General features: G+C 38.2%; 1 protein-coding gene across 1 annotated transcript in view; it reads right to left on the bottom strand.

Moving 5' to 3' along the window:
• dmrt1 (doublesex and mab-3 related transcription factor 1) overlaps window positions 1-14831 on the bottom strand; it is a 41077-nt gene extending 26246 nt beyond the window's left edge. Inside the window, exons 1-3 of the mRNA XM_085785903.1 lie at window positions 14523-14831; window positions 13235-13403; window positions 9432-9595 (exon numbers count right to left, since the gene is read on the bottom strand). Coding sequence (XP_085642029.1) covers window positions 9432-9595; window positions 13235-13403; window positions 14523-14816 — 627 coding nt within the window. The 5' untranslated portion in view covers window positions 14817-14831. The remainder of the gene's footprint in view (window positions 1-9431; window positions 9596-13234; window positions 13404-14522) is intronic.
• Between the last annotated feature and the right edge of the window lie 5928 nt (window positions 14832-20759).

Below are 20759 nucleotides of genomic sequence, written 5' to 3'. Positions count from 1 at the left end.
ACACTTATATTCACCAAAGAGTCCATTCCCGTTGAGTTTAGGTTATTCTTCAAGGGATAGTTCAACATTTTTGGCAAATTGGTCCATTGCCATAATCCCTATAGTCATAGCAGTAGGATCGTTACCTTTAATTGTCGGTGCAAGCTGTTTTTAGAACGGCGGAGCAGAGCCGCGAGCTGCTCAGTTTTACCTTGTTTTAGAGGTAAATGCAGAGACTGCTTGCTGAAAAACTGTCCCTGAAGGCAACGTGCATCAGCTGTTTTGCATGAATTAACTCTAAAACAACTCTGTCTGGTAACGTTCTGCTATTATCTCATAGCGTGGTGAATGTGCAGGTCACAACTTGTCCACCAGAGCGTTTTGGAGTTGTTGGATTGTGTATTTGATGAGTTTGATGAGGGAAACCAAGAAATCCCATTAGCCTCTGTTATGTAGCGTAGTAGCTCTGAGCAGCTCACGGCTCTGCTCCGCCGTTCTAAATAGCTTGCACCGACAATTAAAGGTAACGAACCTACTGCTATGACTATAGGGATTATGGCAATGGGCCAATTTGCCAAAATGTTGAACTATCCCTTTAACAATCTTAATGATTCCTTTTCATGTCATTAAGTCTATATAAAATATTACACTGTAACCCTTTTCTGTAAATTTACAGTAAAATCTGAGCAGTATTTTACTGTAAAACTGTTATACAGTATCATACTGTAAACTGCAATGCAATCTGGGAGAAAAAAATGTGATTACAGCACTTTTAGAGAAGGCCCTTTTTTTTTTACAGGATTACTGTAAACAGCAGAGCATTGTGGGAAGGTGAAAAGTGTGGGAAAAATAAATTTGAAAATCAACAGTTGACAGTTTTTTTGCAGCTTGTGTGTGAGCAGTCACAGGAAGGCTACCTGCTCACCTCTGATGTCTGGAGCTGTCCACTGAGTAAGTTCACATAAATGTATCTTTTTTTCCGGACTTAGGAGAAGGTTTGGATTTTTTTTCCAGTTGAATTTTCTGTCATTTAGAACCGTGTTTGGACAAAGTTGTTGAATCTTTTCATTTTCAGTTAGCTAGCTCAATTTTCATTCAAGCTTAGCTGAAATTATAGAGCATAGCATTGTGTAACCCTGTTTAAACAACACGATTTTACTGGCAGAACTGGTCTAACTTATGCCTGGAGTAGCTAACGTTAGCACAAATAGCCTGCAGGTATTTTTCGTACTCGTTTAAAAAATAGAAAAAATCTCCACAGAAAAATCTCTGTGAAGAGGCAAAACTAACTGAAAAAAGATCGCCTCCGGAGCATGCATTTCATGCAGGCGCGCTGTCCGCTGTGTCAGTGCTGAAATTTGAATGACAGCACTGCTCGTGAGAGAGACAGTGACATTTTTTTTATTTAGTCCTTGACTTTGACTTTTTTTTTCTCCACCGGTTTCTGCACGTGGGTCCTCTGGCTTCTGCCACAAGTTGCAGCTGACCTAACAATAGAACGGTGCTACACTGAACAGGATTTTTCTTTTTAATTATTACGGTATTATTATTACTCCACTTTTTTAGCCGTTTAAAAATATATCTGTTTATGTTGGTGAAATCGGCGTGATGAGAAAAAACGTTGTTAAGAGTAACGGATAATCCATGTACTGATGCAACATTTTTCTCATTCTAGAGCCTGTGTCCATTCTGCAAGGCAGACGTCCGCTTTCAAGCAGTTCCTCGTCATCTCCTCGCCGTGTCCGTGAGTTCGAGTGGCCAGAAAAATGTACGTTTAGTCCAGGCATTTGTCCTGGCTGTTTTCTGCATTTCCTATATTACGGGATTATTAAAACAATTTGATGTTCCTGCCTCACAAATACAAATTGTCAGTGAGTTACCAAATGTCATTATGCACTGTAACTGAAATACATTTTTATTGCAATAAATATTTGAATTGAAAAATGAATACTGTCTTGCTGTCATTTCTTTATTATTATTATTATTATTATTATTATTATTATTATTATTATTATTATTATTATTATTATTATCATTAGTAGTAGTAGTAGTAGTAGTAGTAGCCTATTACAGTAATATTCTGTAATCATCATTAAATACAGGATATCACTGTATATTCAAATACTGTAAATTTACAGTATTATACTGGCAGCAGCTTCGCCAGTATAATACTGTAAATTTACAGTATTTGAATTACAGTATTTTGCTGTAATTATAAGATACAGCAAATTGCTGTAATTTTACAGTATTATGCTGGTGAAGCTGCTGCCAGTATAATACTGTAAATTTACAGTGAAAAGTCTAACAGTGTACATTTAAGATCACATGTGAGAACAAAAAGCAGAAAATCCAGTTTTACAGCTGCACGTTGAGACTGAAATTAGTTGAATCAATTATACAGATAACTGACAATCGATTTTCTCTTTTCCATCTCAGTTTACCTCAGTGCTTAATCACGTGATGATGAGCCGATGAAAAACTTTGCATACATCTGTTTAAAGGCTTTTTATCACTCATTGTTTGCAAGAAAAGCAACATTTTATTTTCTGCGGGAACAAACTCAATCATGGACAAAATAATACAAGTTATAACTTTGGCAGTCGGCGTCTGACTTTAGAAACTTTGAGGTTTTCAATTGCTCTAGCATCTAAAAAAAAAGAAAGAAAAGAAATACCACATCCTTTTTTTTCTCTACATTTGATATTTGCAAACACAATAAAAACCCAGCCTTAGTGTCTCTGTGGCCCCGCAGATATTCACAGGCTACACCTTTAACCACCTATAAAGTGACAAGAAGAAATACAGACATAAAATAATATGTGACAGAAAATTAGTGGTGTTTGATTTCACAGGTCCCTGACTTGTTCTGAAAATCGAGGGGCTGCAACACACGGCGCTTGCTTTTCTACCCAACCGCTGAAAACTTTGAAATGAGCTGTCTACTCAGCAGCAGCTCCGCCTCGCAGAGGGTTTTCAATTTCACTTTTATGGAATTTGATTTCTGTCAGCCTGTAATATGTCACCCGCATTGTCCACACCATCAATTCTCCGACAGCTTTATAAACTGTTATTTAAGCTACACTCAGCTCTTGTATTAGGCTGTGAAAAATACAATAGAGATTGGACTGGAGTCTTGAAGGTGCACCGAGCTTACGCTTTCTTTCTTTCTTTTTTGTTTTTTGCAGGACACACAAACAAAAGTGTCTTAGTGAAAGTTGCTCACAAAGAAGATAAATAAATAAATAAATAAATGAAACCAGTTTTGTCATGTTTGCAGATGCACACAGGGTGACTTGCCTAAACTGTCTATGAAATGCCATGTAAATAAATAGTTATATGGAGTTATCTAACATGATTATAATCTGAATATACTATCCATGAATATATTTGTATAATCACAATAAAATGAAATTTGTTTGGTTTTCGTAGCCTTATAATTCTTCTTTTATATATAAATATAGCAAGGGTCTTGCTTTAGAGTGTCGCCATCTTGCACCGCCATGTTTGTACGCAAGCTGAATCAATCTGTGTTTCATACAGTAGTGTGATCCGTGCTCTTTCCGACAGATAGGGATCACACTTGACGTTTCTACACTTATTTCATCATGGCAGAAACAACATATCAGAAAGCACATCAGCAGCTCTGAGATAAACCCTGAGAGGCCGTCGTCTACGCTACACCAGCAACACTTAAATGACCTGAAGATAAGTAGGTGAAAGGAAAGGAAAAGACAGAGATGAGAGATAATGGACATGAGACCAACTCAGAAACTGCAGTGACATGATTTAAAGTCGTTACTAGAATTAGTAACAAGAAAATCACCAAACTGTGCTGGACTTGAAGAAGGTGCTATTGAGATATTGTGAGGTCACCCCAACCTTAATCTTCGCCAAATCTGGAGAAGTTTGGTCAAGACATTTATTGAGATACGGTGGATAGGCTTTACACGATCAGGATAACCAATTAGTGATTGTTTTACCTTAATTTAACAGTTTTGGAGTAATTGATGGCTTAACTTGTTATGAGGGAGAACGGAGGCTCTCTGCCGTCCACGTGCATGTTACTTATTGCATCTCTTGGCTGCGGCACCGGAAAACAGATTAAACTACATAAATATACACGTCATAACATCGTATATGATATATAACGTTATCTAACGTTCTATTGATTGATTTCTCGCCAGCTTTGTTGTAAACAAATGCACATGGCCGGAACGATAGCAACACAGAGGAAAAGCAACCGGACTTACGCAGTTCCTCTTTACAGTAAATGTGTGTTTTATGTCTTTGTGGCGCTTATGTTTTGAGCCCTGTCACTATGTGACGGACAATAAAGTTTTTTGAATCTTGAATCATTAGCAACATCATCATGCCACAATGACATTGTGCTGAAGGACAACCATGGAAAAAGTAAATGGGATATTGAGCGTCAGATAAGCGCCCTCTGCTGTCGGAAAGGAGGCAGAGGGACTGGCGATGAAAACTAGCTTTTTTAGCTAACTCGGTGCATTTACATTTGTTTTGTTTTTTACAATGTTTTATTAATGTACATTGTCCCTTGTCAAATAAATTAAACTGAAACTGAATTGCAGATTGAGTTGAGGCATTGGGGGAAGCGTGCTACTGAGAGAAAGAGAGACTTTTTGTTGGGATTATTATTGTTGTCCACACACATAATCATCCATCACACTCACACCCTCAACATTCTTGATCGACAATAAAGGAATTAAAGGAACATCATCTGGACTCGTGCATTTTAACTGATGCCCCCCAGCGGCCACAAGTGTTTCCATCCAGTTCATATACAGCCCTTAGAATAACCTCCAGAACAGACGTCATTGATCAGATCGGTGAATTATGAAGTTACAGCTGATCTCACAAGTTGCATAAAATGCAAAAAATATCGGCCGATCCGATAAAGCCGATCAGATTGGTGGAAAGCCTAACGGTGGATCAGGTTATTTGTTTTCTTTTGTCTGATGCCACATGTCCATGCATCAGCTCCCTGGCTAACGTGGTCGCCTCCTGGGGGGGCTCTTCCTGATACCTCCCTGAGCGACGGCCTGTCTCCTTATCTGGCACCATCTCCTGTCTGGAGGCTCTGCACCACCCTTATATTATTATCATCATCCACCTGCATGGCAGCCAAGCACCGCTGAGCGCAGAGCAGAGCAGAGGAGCAGGGAGATGGACTGACGCTGATAAAGACCACTGTGTTTCCTTCTGAGCTCTGGTTTTAGCAGTGAGAAGAGTGTGAGAGACGTATGTTGATGGATTACAGTTAATTAATATTTTACCTGACTGACTTATTGCTGCTGAAGAAGAACACAAACCCTTCTGGCAAAACACCAAGTGATTAATGACTTGATTGATAATGAAAAACTGGAAGGAGGAAGTGTAGCAACAGATTAGGAACGTGCCGTAGTAATAAATGGGATTTTTTCAAGAAGAATTTAGCAGTAAAATATAAATCATGAACAATAATAAAATAATGAATAAAAACAAGAACATATTTTTGCTGTTACCAGTGCAGGGGCATGTTGTTTCCAGGTTGTCTGAACAACACAATATCTCTTCAAATTTGGCACATTTTGCGTTCATTGGGACTCAACTGATCTGTGACCTTGCAGTAACTTCTAAAACATTTTCCAAACATGTCAGTTTGGATGAACAGATCTAATCTGTTTAAGGATGAGCAGATCAGTTGTCAAAACAGTTGTTTTTTGGCCTTGAGGATGCAATAACTCTTTAAAGGGATAGTTCAACATTTTGGCAAATTCTCCTATTGCGATAATCCCTATAGTCATAGCAGTAGGTTCATTACCTTTAATTGTCGGTGCATGTAGTTTTGAGATCCGCGGGGCAGAGACGCGAGCTGCTCAGGTAAAGGTACATACAGTAGCCCCCTGTCCCTCATCAAACTCATCAAATACACAATCCAACAACTCCAAAATACTCTGGTGGACAAGTTGTGACTTGCACATTCACCACGCTATGAAATAATCATGTATAATTATGTAACATTACGACACATGAAGCAAATACTCAGAACTACTTGGTGCTTTTGAAATTACTGTCTGGGATGTAGTTCCGGCTGCATTTGCCTTGAAAACTATGGTGCAAACATGAAAGTGATTTGAATGTGGTGGCCAAAGGTCAAAAAAGGTCAACACACTGGCCAGCAATCAAGACAACACACAGGATGCCATTCTGCACTGAAACAAACATCTGCTGCTCTTGTTTTGTTGATATCTCCTTGATATCTCTACCTCCACCTCCACCAGCTGCTGTTGTGATGAAGCAAAAGAGCAACATCTGTAACATCTGCAACTTATAACAAGAGATGTGGCACAGTCGAAACACACTGTGCTCTCTCTGGGGTCTAGTGCAGACAACAACAAAAAAAGCAGAGTGATAAGCGCTTTGCGGTAAATATATAGAGACAAAATCAAAATTGAGTAACTCAAGGATAATCACTTTGAGCTGGGGATGTTAAAACTGGAGTATAGCCCATTAAAGTGTGGAGGTTTAGGACAGGTAAAGGAGACAGAGGAGACAAAAGAGAAAAGCTTGGTTATAAACAGCTCCTTTGATTTCTAAAAGAAAATAAATATATATATATGTTCCATCACTCTCAGTCCTGATGACAGTGAATCTCTAGTTACTAAATTGTGCATCTGTGTATTCGAGATCCATCTTCAAATAATAATCAGCTCCTCGTGCGGAAAAAACAAAGAAGCGGTCGCTTTGAATTTGAATAACCGTCGCACATAGCCCTCTTGCACCTGACAACTTCACTGAGAACATCATAAATCACAGAGGAGGATGGCTAAATTATGCTAAAGAGTGCTAACTGATTAGCATTAATGTGCTCACTTTCTCCCTCGAGCGCTGAGCCGTGGCGTTTTCTCCCCCCTCCTCAGCCGACAGACAATACCATTAACCTTTGCAATTCAGGCTCCGCCGTGCGCTGGCAGGTTAGCGGAGGCAGTGACCCCAAAACTAGATGTTGCTATTGGGGGGAACTGAGGGTAGGTGGGTGGGAGGGTTAGAGGGGGCTGGATGGATAAACGTACTTCATAGAAAAACAAACCACCTCGTCGGAGAACACTGAAGAGTTATAGATCTAATTTGCTTCAAGCACAAGCTCATCTCATTTGACACAATAGAGATACATTTAAGCATAAATCAGTGTGAATATGGGTGAGTGAAGGACCGTGTGTGTGTGTATGTGTGTGTGTGTGTGTGTGTTAACTATCCCCCTCATGTGTCCTACGTTATATTGCAAGTGTGTGACACATTCATCCATCGCTGGAGAAAACAAAGACATAAAAGTTCATATGAATCACATGCAAAGAAAATAAACTTCTAATGTCAATAAACGACATTTAATCTCTCTTTAAAACCAAAAACTAATTTATTTATTTGTCAATTATCAACATTTTGTATTTCCTTACCTGCAGCTTCTCAATTTTTTTTTTTTCCCCCACATTTTACGGTCACTTTAGATTCTGGATTTGAATGTTTCACTTTTGTTTTTTACTAAATTCATTAACAAAATAGTGGATTAACTGATAATAATAATAAAAAAGAGCATCTTTCTGGGACACTGGGACACCCTGCCATTTAATATCTGACAGCAGAGACAGTCAGAGGTCAAAGCAGTAATTGGTGTATATAGTATATGCACAAACCAGAAGTATTTGTCCCGACTGTGTTTGAGGTTTCTCTCCGACACCTGTCAATCAATCTGAAAGTACTGCAGCAGTTTGATGTGGAGATTAAAGTGAAACCAGAAACTTCCAGGTTCTGTTCAATCGGGCAAGAAAAACTTGTTCAAAATCCCATTAACACTTAGCATCTTAAGTGCAGAGCCTGAAAAACATTTTAAATGTGCAACTGTCCAAATACCAGGCTTCTACTGTCAATGCCACTTATCATTTTGCGATTGTGTTCAAAATAAGTTTTAAATTTAGTAGAAAGATAATTTAGTTTAGACGTTTATGAGCCAAATAATGATGATTTTTAGGGAGCATGTAGGTTTCGTCATAGGAGCCGCGCCGATTAATTAATTTGCTGTAGTGAAAGTTAATTTTTAAACCATTTAAAGTGCAGAATAAGAGTTTTGCAAACATGATATTACAACTTTATCAGTGCACATTGAGCCAGGTACAACCACAACTTGTTCCCAATTCACTCCATTGAAATTTCTGTCAGATACGTTCAACACAAAATCAAAATTTGCTTTTATAGCTTCACAGAAAGACACTTCAAACTTCAGATCTCCATCCAATAGTTTAGTTTTTTGTGTGTGATACCCACACAGCTCTGCATGTGCTCTGACTCACTGACATGGGCCTCCTCATCTCATTGTGACAGTTGTGTGATTAGAAAGTGAACCTTTTTTCATGTCGAGGTGACTCGTGGCTTCTGTAAGCAGCTTATCTCGTCTTTCTGTGGCAGGAAGCAGCTTTGTTCCTTCTCCGACATGCACACACACACGCACGCACGCCGCACGATCATACGCAAAACAAATGACACCAGTACATCACTTAGCGTGCGCCCACATCCATCTCTTTTAACACAGAGCAGCTCCCTATTCTCTGACTCGTGTGACTGAATCCTAAATCTTTCAATCTAAGAGCCATCAGTCTGAATGCTTAAATCTGAGCCATGACAGATGACCTTATTAATAAAAAAAAAAGTTACAATTATTTGTTTATATACTGGTATCTTAATGCTTATTGTAATGGGAGGATCGTTTCAGACCTCAACTATGGAAAACAGATGGAAAAGTTGCAAAATAAAAAGCTTAATTTGAATTCATACCTCTAAAGTAAATGGACACAGCTCTCATAACGGTCTAGGGTTACAACAGCTGAAACATAACCCTGCCAAAAACAGTTACTTATATTAAAATAAAAGAAATCTGAGGAGAAAATGACTTGATACTGGTGAAATAATCTGTCCATGCAACTAGATCATTTTACTTCAGGAGGAAAATCTTAAAACCAGAAGGCTGTGATAAGTGTTCAAAGGTTATTACATCAAATTACTTGAATTAATTTTAAGATTTTCCTGAAAAATTGAGGTAATAAAAGACATATTTATAATGAATTTAAGAATATACCCTCAATACAGGATAGAAATGTGTAAATAACTTTAACAGGGTAATTTGCAGTGTAGTTTTACAACCACTTTGGATGTAACAGGAGAAGATAAATAAGATTATGAATTGCCGTGCTGAGCCAAGGTAAACACACACAATGCAGGTAAACACGGAGCAAGACCTGTATCAACAATGTCCAACACATACGTCATATAAACACATTAGTCTTCTTCTGTTAGGAGGAGGAAGAGGAGGAGGAGGAAGGTTGTTGTGCACATGCTCACTGCAGGAAACAAGCTTTGAAACACAGTGTAGAGTAACGAGTGCGGCTGTGGTTGGTCACCTGGTACTGCTGGTAGTTGTAGAGGTTGCTGTAGTAGGCCGGGTAGCGTGACGGCTGGTAGAAGTTGTAATAGGAGGTTTCCATCAGCAGGTCGGACGCTCCGTCGCCGTGAGCCCGGGCTGCAGCCGCCGCCGCCGGGCCGGGGGACGACGCCGAGCGACCGCCTGCATGGACGAGACGAGACAGGACAGGGTGTCAGTATTCTGTAACATCTGGACAATGGAGCTGAAGATATATTCTTGTTGAATTGGCTTTTGTTTTAATTATGGACGTCACAATTACAGATTTTCGTGGTTACGATTATTGTCAGAGAAATAATCACGGTACTACGATTATCATGATTATTATGCATACTGCAAAAACTCAAAATCTTACCAAGAACATTGTCTTATTTCTAGTCAAAATGTCATTTCTAGTCAAAACAAATTTAATTTTAAGACTCCTCACATTTAAAAAGTAGCTTGTTTTCAAGCATATTTTCACTTGATATAATCTGATAGTGGAGCAAGTTTTTCTTTCTTATTACAAGCACAAAAAACTTGCTTTACTGGCAGATTTTTCTACTTATTTCAATTGAAAATTAGTTTGAAACAAGTGAAAACGGTCTAAAAACAAGTTCATTTTTAGGTGATGAGCCTTATTTTAAGTGGAAAGAGATTAGTTTTGACTAAAATTGAGTCATTTTGACAAGAAATAAGACAAATATTCCTGGAAAGATTTTGAGTTTTTGCAGTATTACTAATTATTTCCACAAAGTATCGACTAAAATATGACCAATTATTAAAGTGTTTGAAATATATAAGTCATTGTTCTATACCAAATGTTAAAGTTAATTTTAATCTTTTTTTTTTATTATTACAAATGACACTGACTCTAGCATTTAAATTCCTACCAATTCAATGTTACGTATGGACCAGTATCTGTGCATTTAGCTTTACTTTGGCGCACATCTGCCAATACAGTTCCGACATTATCTTTTTTTGGAAAGTGACGGTATTTAGGAATCTTTACGATCAATTAAGTGTGGCGTTTACAGTTTTTCTCGATTGTTTACACACAATTTTTGGTACTTGAGACACAATGGCCTCAACATCTAACTAATGCACCAACTCCCTTGACCAAATCTGCTAAACTACAAGCACAGTTCCTGCTTTACACTCAATTTGCAGTTCTATAACACACTTTTTTCAAAACACTACACACAATTCTCTGCATTTGGCACAATTTTCATAAAGAAAATCTCTTGTTTTCACGAGTAACACACTGTTATTCAAAATTCTAAAGTTAGTTTCCCTACTATTCACACTGACTCATCACATGGGTAAACACCTGTCACACAGTTTTACAATTAGCAATCAGAGCTTTAGCAAAAAAGGGAAACAGGCAGTGATGGACTGACACCAAAAAGAGAGAAACCAAACAGAGAGGCCACACAACACAAACACACACACATATACAGTATATAGCAGTGATCATAATGATGATGAGAAAAGAAAATGCATTGATCACCAAAATTGCATGTTGATAGAGGGATTTGGACCTAGACTAGAACAAAGTCTTTGACTACAAAGAGTGCTGCTCTACTAGGTGAGCTACATGTTACAGTAGTCTCTCATCTTGTCAAAATTATGTATTCAGTCTTTCAAAATTGTTCGGCCATAAACCAGCTGACCCCGAGCAACTCTTTTTTTTTTCTTTTGTGGTCAGATCAGCATGGCTGCATCGTCACACGACCACCTCGGTCGCGTCTTCACGCATTTCATTTGTTAAGGTGTATTTGAGTGTTCTGAGTATCAAAACAATATTTTAAAATTTTACAACACATTTATGTACTGTCTGTAGTTACAGTAAAAAAAAAAGCCTAAGTCATTATGAGGAATGGAGTAGAAGTGTTTTCCATTCATCCTAGTGTTTTACACTGAGCACATCAATGTTCAACTGGTTCTTATAAATGTCTATTCATATGATGGTTTGTGTGTGTCATTTGAGACTAAAATAGCATTTTGAGAATAAATAACATTGTTTTGAATGTAAAGTTTCATTTTGCAGGAGAAGTTAGGGGTTTTGCCCATTGTGTGTGTGTTTTTGGATTTGTGTGTAGAGTTCTGAGAGTATGAGGCATGCTTTCAGAAAATGTGTGTAAACAATCGAGAAAAACTGTAATACCACAATTAATTGTGAAAATAAGTAATTGTGACATCCCTAGTTTTAATAAATGTGGGCATGTTTTAACATGTTATTGGCTGGATTGTGAACTAGTTACACACTAATTTATTCAAGTTAGAAACATTTATTCCACTTAATTAACTGCACTTTGCACTTGTCTCTCCTGTGTTGCCACCTCTTGATCAAACTGCTGCCAACAGCACCATCTGCAGGTGACATGTGTGTTTCCTGACACCCATCACAACACACATAAAACACGTGTTGTGTCCCATCAAGACAAGTAAAAACCATCATGTCATCACTACTCATTCATTATCTGCTTGTACTTTCCTTATCAACAAGGCCACATTCTTCTCAGGCAGACACTGATCTTTTTAGGGGGCGAACACAATGAAAAAACACTGTGAACCACCAAAAAAAAAAGATAATGACATGTGTTGTCCCTCGTTCTCATTCTTGTCACCAGTGAATCACAGTGTGCTCGACTCCTTTTTTTATTTTTCCACGCCGGTATTTCTCTCTCTTCTGTGTTGCTAAGCCAAGTTCACGGTATCGACGCACGGACACAAAGGCGGGCGGCCTTGACCGCCGTCTTATTCAAAACCTCCTAAAATTTTTTGGCTATCAGGCCAAGAAGGAACACGGGATCTCTGTGTGCCTCCACATGACAAGGAGGAAAGCAACAGTGCCCTTTTATGCTGCTGTCATCCATCGACTCAAAATTTATTTTTTATTAATTTTCCCATGAAAATGTATCTGACTGATGGTGCCTTCGAAAGAGTCATTAAAATGATGTACAACATACAAAATAAGTGATCTTTTTCTTTTTTTAAACAGTCATTGAACTTTCTAATAAGTCCATTTTATAGATTTTGGGAAAAAATCTGTAAAATGCATGAATATAACACAATTTGTGCCATTAAAAGCTGCAATTTTCAAACACAGCTTTAAACGTGTTGTAAATATTGTTCTGTGTTTCCAAAATAGGCACACATTTTTAAAGGATGCTGCAAAAATGAATGAAAATGTGTATACACATCAATTCATTCATCACACTGAAAACACTGGACATTATATACATTGTGTCTTCTCTTCTCATTTATAAGGGCTCAGGGTTTCTTTAACTGACTATATGTCAGGTCTGTATTAATGACTTCAAAGGCTTCAATGTTGTCGTTTCTTTGCGTGTTGAACTACTTAGATACTCACATATCACCTGTGTGGTTGTTATTACTAAGGCATCAATACAAGTGTGTGGTTTGTGAGTGATATCTGATTATTTGTAGGTTTATTTAATCTACCATCGCTTGTTTATCAAAACTGAACCTTAAACCAACACCTAATCTATCATATATAGTTAAGCCATTGACATTTTAAATGATTAGGGGGGGTTAAATTACAATCTATAAACACTACTGAGTTACACACACCCATATAGAGAGTATCACTTCCTGCTCATCTCTTCATTTCAGCCTTTCACCGTGTGTTTTTCCATGTGATAGATGCTGACTACTTTATTTAGTAATATTTTGATATTACCATATTTTTCCAGAGCCGTTGTACTTTGGACACAGTGACTCTCAGTTAAGTGGCGCGGCAGCAGAAGTTGTGGATAACAGCGGTGGAGGATACTTCACCTGCAACGGCAGAACTGGAGATGCTGGTGGGCGTCAGGGATCGTCCGTCCACCGAGAACAGGCAGTCGGCCCCGGCTTCGTTCTTCAGCAGCACCTCGGGGCCCGACAGAGTCACCGGACTACAAATCCCAAGCTCCTCTTCCTGAGCCTGCTGCCTCCTCAAGGCGACCTGGAGGGGAGGGAAACACAGGGGGCTGATGATAAGACACTGTTTGGCATGAAACGGTGTCTTTGAAGATCAGACTAAACAGTTTCTGTTTGATACAAAACAAGAACCAGACACAATCAGAGAAAGATTACAGTTAATTAAGATAATAGATTATTGGTATAAAACAAGAAAAATACGTAAATATACACTGTAGAGCTACAATTGTAGCACCGACTGTAACTTTAATGATTAAATTGTTGATTCATCTGACAATTTCTTGCTCAATATAAATTCCTCTATTCCAGGACAGACAATTGTGGGGGAAAAAATCCTTTATATTGTTGTTTGCCATATACAATAGTTTATAAAATGTTTATAGTAAATAGTTTACATTTCAATAATTGTTTTAGCCATTTCTGAAGCAAAAAAAAAAGAAATATTGATGATATCTGTTTTACACGACTTTGTAAACTGATATTTTTCTCAATTTCTTGACATGTTATGAACAAACAATCACAATAATAGCCCACGGAGAAGAATAATGTTTGATTATTTGATTATTGATTTTTTTTTTTTTTTACAACCTCAACAAATGTAACTCTGAGCTACAAAATGCAAAGTTACAAAGTAAAAATAAATATTTATATGAAGCAGCCTGAGTGTTTATCAACTTATGAATAAACTGTTCAAATAAATTGCAACAGATTAAAAAGAAAAAAAACATCCAACATAACATGACATAAAATGTTTATAAATATTTAGCTAGCTGGTGTAAAACAAAGCTACAGCTAAGTTACGTTAACATTTCAAACTGCTACATTGTTTGCAAAATAAAAATGCGGGAATAAACCAGTAAACTGATCCACAGTGGTTAAAAATAGCAAAAAAAACAAAATAAAAAAACTTATCCAACCTATTTAATGTTATATTTTATGATTTACACGGTAATTTAACAGTTTATTTTTTATTTTTCCGCTCCCGCCGGGCTGTGAGTTTAGGCTAATTAAGTTAGCCGCTGACAGCTAACCAACGGCTGAAGTGAAGTAACGGTCGCTTGGTGGAACGTTGGTTAGTTAGTTTCCTTGGGCCGCCGCCATCATGTAACGGTTAGTATCTTTATCTTTATCTTTCCTCGGTTACCTGGGCCGCCATGACTCTCTGCCTCTCGGTGATGAGTTTACACTTGGCACACTGGCAGTCCTTCCAGTTGCAGAAGCGCTTGTGTCCCTTCAGCGGGGAGATGAAGCCGTGGTTCCTGCAGCGGGAGCATTTGGGCATCCTCTGGGCTTTCTGGCCTTTGGAGGAGCCGCCGGTGCCGGTGGAGGAGGAGGTACTGGTGCCGGTGCCGGTGCCGGTGCTGCCGGTGGTGGTGGACGGGGAGAAAGGTCTGGACAAGTCGGGGACCTGCTTGTTCTGCTGCTTGTCCTTGTTCATGTCCTCTGGAAGTTTATTTAAAAAAGGAAAGGGAAAACAACAATACAAAAACGTCCAGGAGAGATGTTTATTAGAGGTTGTTGAGGCGGGCTGTAGGCTACTGTCTGTCTGTCTGTGTGGTGCCAGGCTGCTGAGGGCTATAAGGTCACCGGCCCTCCCCGCCCACCTGCCGCCGCTACTGCCAAGATCTTTTTTTTTTTTCTTTTTTTTTTCTTGGGACTTCTCCTAAACTCCAGTGGGAGTAAAGAAAGTGGGATGATTGGGGAGATACAGCTATACGTGGGAGGAGGAGGACAGTGGCATCAGCATCACTCTGCTGCTCTCTGATTCAGATTGTTGTAACGTTACAACAAACACATTCTTGTAATAATTTGTCTATTTTAAGCTTATAAATGGTCCATGTGTGGTTGTCATCAATGAAACCAATTTGCTCAAAATGTGAGACAAATGTGATCAAGATTTAGAATGATGTTGTAGTTTTTTCTTTTTTTGTTTGTCTGTTTTGTTTGCTTGTCTGTTGTTTTTGTTTTTTTAACAATTGTGGATGTTTCCTATGGGATGTTTTGTTTAAAAAGAAAAAAAAGAGAGAGAATATTTCCAGTTGCATGTTAAGTGTGATCACTGCACATCTCTGAGTTTATAACACCTTTGTTTTATTTATTTCTACTCCGATGCTGTGAACGTTGGTCTGAGAGAGAGAGAGACAAATACAAACCTGTCTCTGCCTGTTCTGTGTGCGTGTGTGTGTATGATATGGACTTATTTACTGTAATAAAGTGATGAAAATTCAAGAAGTGAGACAATAGTAATATATTTTCACCATAGAGATCAGGTTTTAACTCTAATTTCTGTGTTTTCTGACCAAATGTAAAAACGTATCATTTCTACTGAGACATGCACTGCAAAAACTCCAAATCTGCCCAAGAATATTTTGTCTTATTTCTTGTCAAAATGTCTCATTTCTAGTCAAAACTAATCTCTTTCCACTTCCACAGAATAAGACTCATCACATAAAAATAAACTTGTTTTTAGATCATTTTCACTTGAAATAAGTAGGCTAGAAAAATCTGTCAGTGAAAGCTAGTTTTTTGTGCTTGTAATAAGAAAGAAAAACTTGCTCCACTATCAGATACTTCTACTTATTTCAAGTGAAAATATGCTTGAAAGAAGTTTTTTTAAAAAGTGTCTAAAAACAAGTGATGAGTCTTATTTTAAGTATAATGAGATTTGTTTTGACTATAAATGACATTTTGACTAAAAACAAGACAAATAGGCCTATTCTTGGTAAGATTTTGAGTTTTTGCAGTGCATGTCTCAGTAGAAATGATAAGTTTATACATTTTACACACAAAAATAACAGTTAACCTTATCTCTAGGTGAAAATATATCACTATTGTCTCACATTTTATATTCACTGAGCAATAAATCAGTGTTTTCTCTGATGTATTGATTATGAATGATGACGCTCTTGGTTGGAGCCTTTAAAGCTCCAATATGAATTGATAGTAGGCCTGTGACAATGAATTGTCTGATCAGTGTGTGATGCTTTCTCTTTGGAGGGGGTTGAAAACATTAGCTGCTCTCTGATTCGTTTTATTAATACAAACACATTCTTGGAAAAAAATGTCTTTTTAAAGCTTGCATGTGAACCTCTGTTTGGTTTTAGATCTAATGACCCCATCAATAAAACAATAAAACCAACAGTTTAAGGTAGAAATGATTATCTGTCAATTTATCACTAAACCAAAAAAAATCACTAGTATCAGCTTCCAATAGTGTAAATGTATAGTTTCACTTTTCTATAACAGTAGCCTAAACACTTACCGGTATTTTCTTTTTGTTGTTGACATTTTATATTCACTGAGCAATAAATCTGTGTTATCTCTTATGAATGACACTCTTGTTGCAGCCTTTAAAGCTCCGATATGAATTAATAGCATAGATTAATAGTGTGACATTGAATTTCGTGTGAATCTTTGTCTTTTGGGGGGTTGAAAACATTAGCCCATCTACTTCTCCTTAAGCTCATTAATGATAACAATAATAGTTAATGATAAAGTACAAGGAATAATAATCATAATATGGATCTTCAGACAGTTGCCATAAATCATCTTACTCTGAAGCATCTCTTTTAAACCAGTTAGTCATTTTCACTGTATCCATTGATGCATTTCTGGCCAGGACTGTGATGCACTATAGGTTTTGAAAGAAAGTAAAAATGTACAGTAATTTAATTTTTCTCATGATAACATAATGATTTGCCTTTAGTATTAGTATCTGCACATTCCACCTCGACCACCATTTACAAAACTTGTGGTGTGAAATGTAATGGTTGTAAACTAGTTTCTTCCTTGGACAAAATAGGATGCACTCACCCAAAGTCAAAACATCAGTGTGTGTGTATACATCCATGGTATATACCTCGCTACAGCAGGTTCTCAGTGAGTTTATAGGGGCCCATGTGGCTTTATTATGGGATATCTCTCCCTGAGCTTGTATATTTTTTTGCTGTAATATCCGAGTAGCATCCCACTAAAATATGTTTACTGTAGCTCTTTTTTCATGGCGGCTGATGGTGCTACATGCAGGGTGAATTAATTTACTACAAGGTGTGACTGAGCTGAAACTGAATTAACCTCCAGCCCGGTCAGTCGGTCAGCTGAGTGGATTTATAGGCCGGGGAGTGAGTGAAGCGAGGTGAAACACACCATGGCACCCAATTAAAAATCCCTGCATTTAAACTGGAGGAGGAATGAGAAGTAACCAATTAAAAGAGAAAGGTTACACACATCATTTGGTTCGGGTCCTGGTGTTGTAAGCCAACTGAACTGAGTTTAATTACCTCCACAGCATAAGGCAATAATAATAATGATAATAGATTATAATGCAGTTTTAACACATTTAACATTTCTATTAGTCTGACTATAGTCTCCAGGGAAGTTGCTACTGTAACAGGTTGGTGCAGCAGATAAACCTGACAATATACACAGTGCACTGAATGTCTTTTTTAACTGTAATATTGGCTCAAACCTGCTGGGGGAGCTACTGAGCTGAAAATAATTACACATATACTGTAGAGGAGACCAGGGGTCAGCAGTGTGTAGATGGGTGAATTTCATAATTTCTAATGTTCTAATAATAAAGACAAAGTTTTATGTTATGAAACAGGCAGGCAAACTTTATTTTGTAAACTTTGCATAATACACATGTAAAAGTCTAAAAACTATTCGTATTTACTTCATGTATAAGAGTAAAGGTATGTCTATATGATGCATACTGGCCCTAATTAGTGTTTTTTATTTCGACTATCTCAAGTTTTGATGATCGATTTTAATACTTTTGGTAGTTTTATTTGGGTAGTTGTAGATTAAACCCAATGAAAGGTAAAATAGCTTTATAATAATGGTTGCTGTTGTCCTTTTGTGTCTGTATGAATGCTGCTGCTGTGACAGGATAATTTCCTTTACGGATTATCTTGGTCTTGATCTTGAATTTCAAGTATAGCACAAGTTTTAAAGGGTATATCAATATTTTTACACACATGAAAACAAGAAACTTGGTTATGTTCTTAAACTGCAGTTTATAAACATAGGTTTGTTATTCTGTTATTTTGTGTGAATGTATCATCACAAAATAGGCTACATTCATTTTAAAGGAAAAATAGGGGAAATCTGGTGGTGCATTCATAAAAATCGGACTTCGGATACTTACCAATTTACCATTTACCTATAAGTTGTGAAAGAATTGCCAAAACATAACTTTATTAAGGTGCTGTAAATATCTGCATTGTGTAGCTAAATTGTAGCCTGTGGGCTTCAAGACTGATGCCATTTGACTTGTGATGATTTGCTTATTAAATCATTCATGTTTATAATATATTACTTGACTATTACAAACAATAAGCATCATATTAAACCTATAGCCGAGGCTATAATTTAGTAGTTTCACCTAAGTAATATTTTGTCCACCTCTTTTCTGTTATTGTCACCAGTGAATCACAGCTGCACGTGCTTAACTCCTTTTTTATTTTCCATGGTATTTTTTCTCTGTTGTCAAGCCAAGTTCACGGTATCGCACAGACACAAAGCGAGCCAGAGAGGAGGACACCAGCAGCCTTGACCACCCTCCGATTCAAACCTCCCAATATTTGTTATCAGGCCTGGAGGGAACACACTATCTCTGTGTGCCTGCACACGACAAGAAATAAAGCAACAGTGCCATTTTTATGCAGTTGTCATCAACTCAGATTTCATTTTCATCGATTTTCCCATGAGAATATACTCTGTGAACATCTGTTTGGTTGTACAGTAGCTGAAGATCTACTGACCCCAGTCATCAATAAACCAACAGTTTTTAGAATAGAAAATGAATTGATTTGTCAATTTATCACCTGTCTAAAACAAAAATACCCTCCAAAAAATCATCACTATCAGGTTCCAATAATGTGAATGTCATTTTTCTTGAACAGTCAACACTGCATTTGGGTTTTTATATTGTACGTTTGGTCAGAAAAAACAAACAAACAATTAGAATAAGTTAACTATTAACATAATATAAACTAATTAATCACTACTATTACCAATCCCTGACCAGAGTGATGCACTACCTAATGCTAACATTATTGATCAACCATAATGAAACATAATCATGTAGGCCAATGCATCTTCATTATGGCACAGGGCAATTGCCATAAACCATCTTACTCTGACCCCTGTATGAGGAAGCATCTCTACACAACTGTATATTATAATTAAACGAATTAATACCTTACTACTGTCGCCAATGATATGATGTATTTCTGTCCAGGGTTGTGATGCACTAGGTGTAAGTAAAAATGTACAATTAATTTAAAGGATCATAGGGCAGGATTTGTGAGAAAATACCGGAAAATACCCATGCGTTTTACGTTTTTTAAATAATAATGGGTGAGGAAGCGTTCAAAACCAAAAAGAACGAGCCCACCCGCGTATCTCTCCATTGCCCTGAACGGGGTCTGTGCTGCAAAATGCGCTGCAATTCAGGGGGTGAATTTCGCGCGCTGGCCGGCGGACCTGACGTCAGCGCGTCCACGACTGCCTTCGAATGGATCAATGGAATGGAGACATGAAGAGGGCAACCGCGGCAGAGCCATTGATACAGTAACAGAGTGGCGACACTCCCTGTTATATCAATCGCTCTGAACCACGGTGGATCCAAATTAGGCCTACTGTTACTGCCAGCAAACGACCCAGCACAACTGAAAGCCCTGTTAAAAGCCTCCCCCTCCCTTCACGCACACAGCAGCAGCAGGTCACTAACTTACACACCCTCTCCCTCTTCACTACTGTCTTATTATTAGCCGTTAGCCGCAGCTAGCGGTTAAAAGCCGACGTTATAACTTTAATAACGTTATCAGAGGCAGGTGGACAAACGTCCTCTTTTGCCCGGACACGTCCACTTTTCACGTCCTGGCCGGCGTGTCCGCGACGCGTCCGTTTTTTTTTTTTTATGAAATCATGAATATGTCCGGTGTTTATTGGTTTTCATGGGACCGCGGACCCTGACAGATGCGGCCCGACACCCGGACCCGGCGCGTTAATTCTCGGTACCGGCCTGTAGGAGTAGGAGCCCATACAGATCCATGCAGAGGAGCTCAGAGGAACAGACAAGCAGCCTCCTGCTGCAGCACAGTGAAGGTGTGTGTGTGTGTGTGTGTGTGTGTGTGTGTGTGTGTGTGTGTGTCTGTCTGTCTGTCTGTCTGTCTGTCTGTGAGAGCGAGAACCTACAGTAAAATACCCCCCCTCCCTCCCCAGATAGGAAAGACTGTAAAGAGTAAAGTAAACAGTGAAAAGTCTGTGCGCGCTCCCGTGCCGGTGGCTTCCCTGGTTGCTGTAGTTACGCGCAGCGGCCGTCGCGTCACTGGCCGTTCTCATTAATCCTGCCCTATGATCCTTTAAATTTTCT

The sequence above is a fragment of the Trachurus japonicus genome, chromosome 9, assembly GCF_045865225.1.
Source record: "Trachurus japonicus isolate A0001 chromosome 9, Traja_1.0".
Lineage (NCBI taxonomy): Eukaryota > Metazoa > Chordata > Actinopteri > Carangiformes > Carangidae > Trachurus > Trachurus japonicus.
The sequence above is the reverse complement of the archived record's forward strand: the minus strand, read 5'-3'. Positions and strand labels throughout refer to the sequence as shown.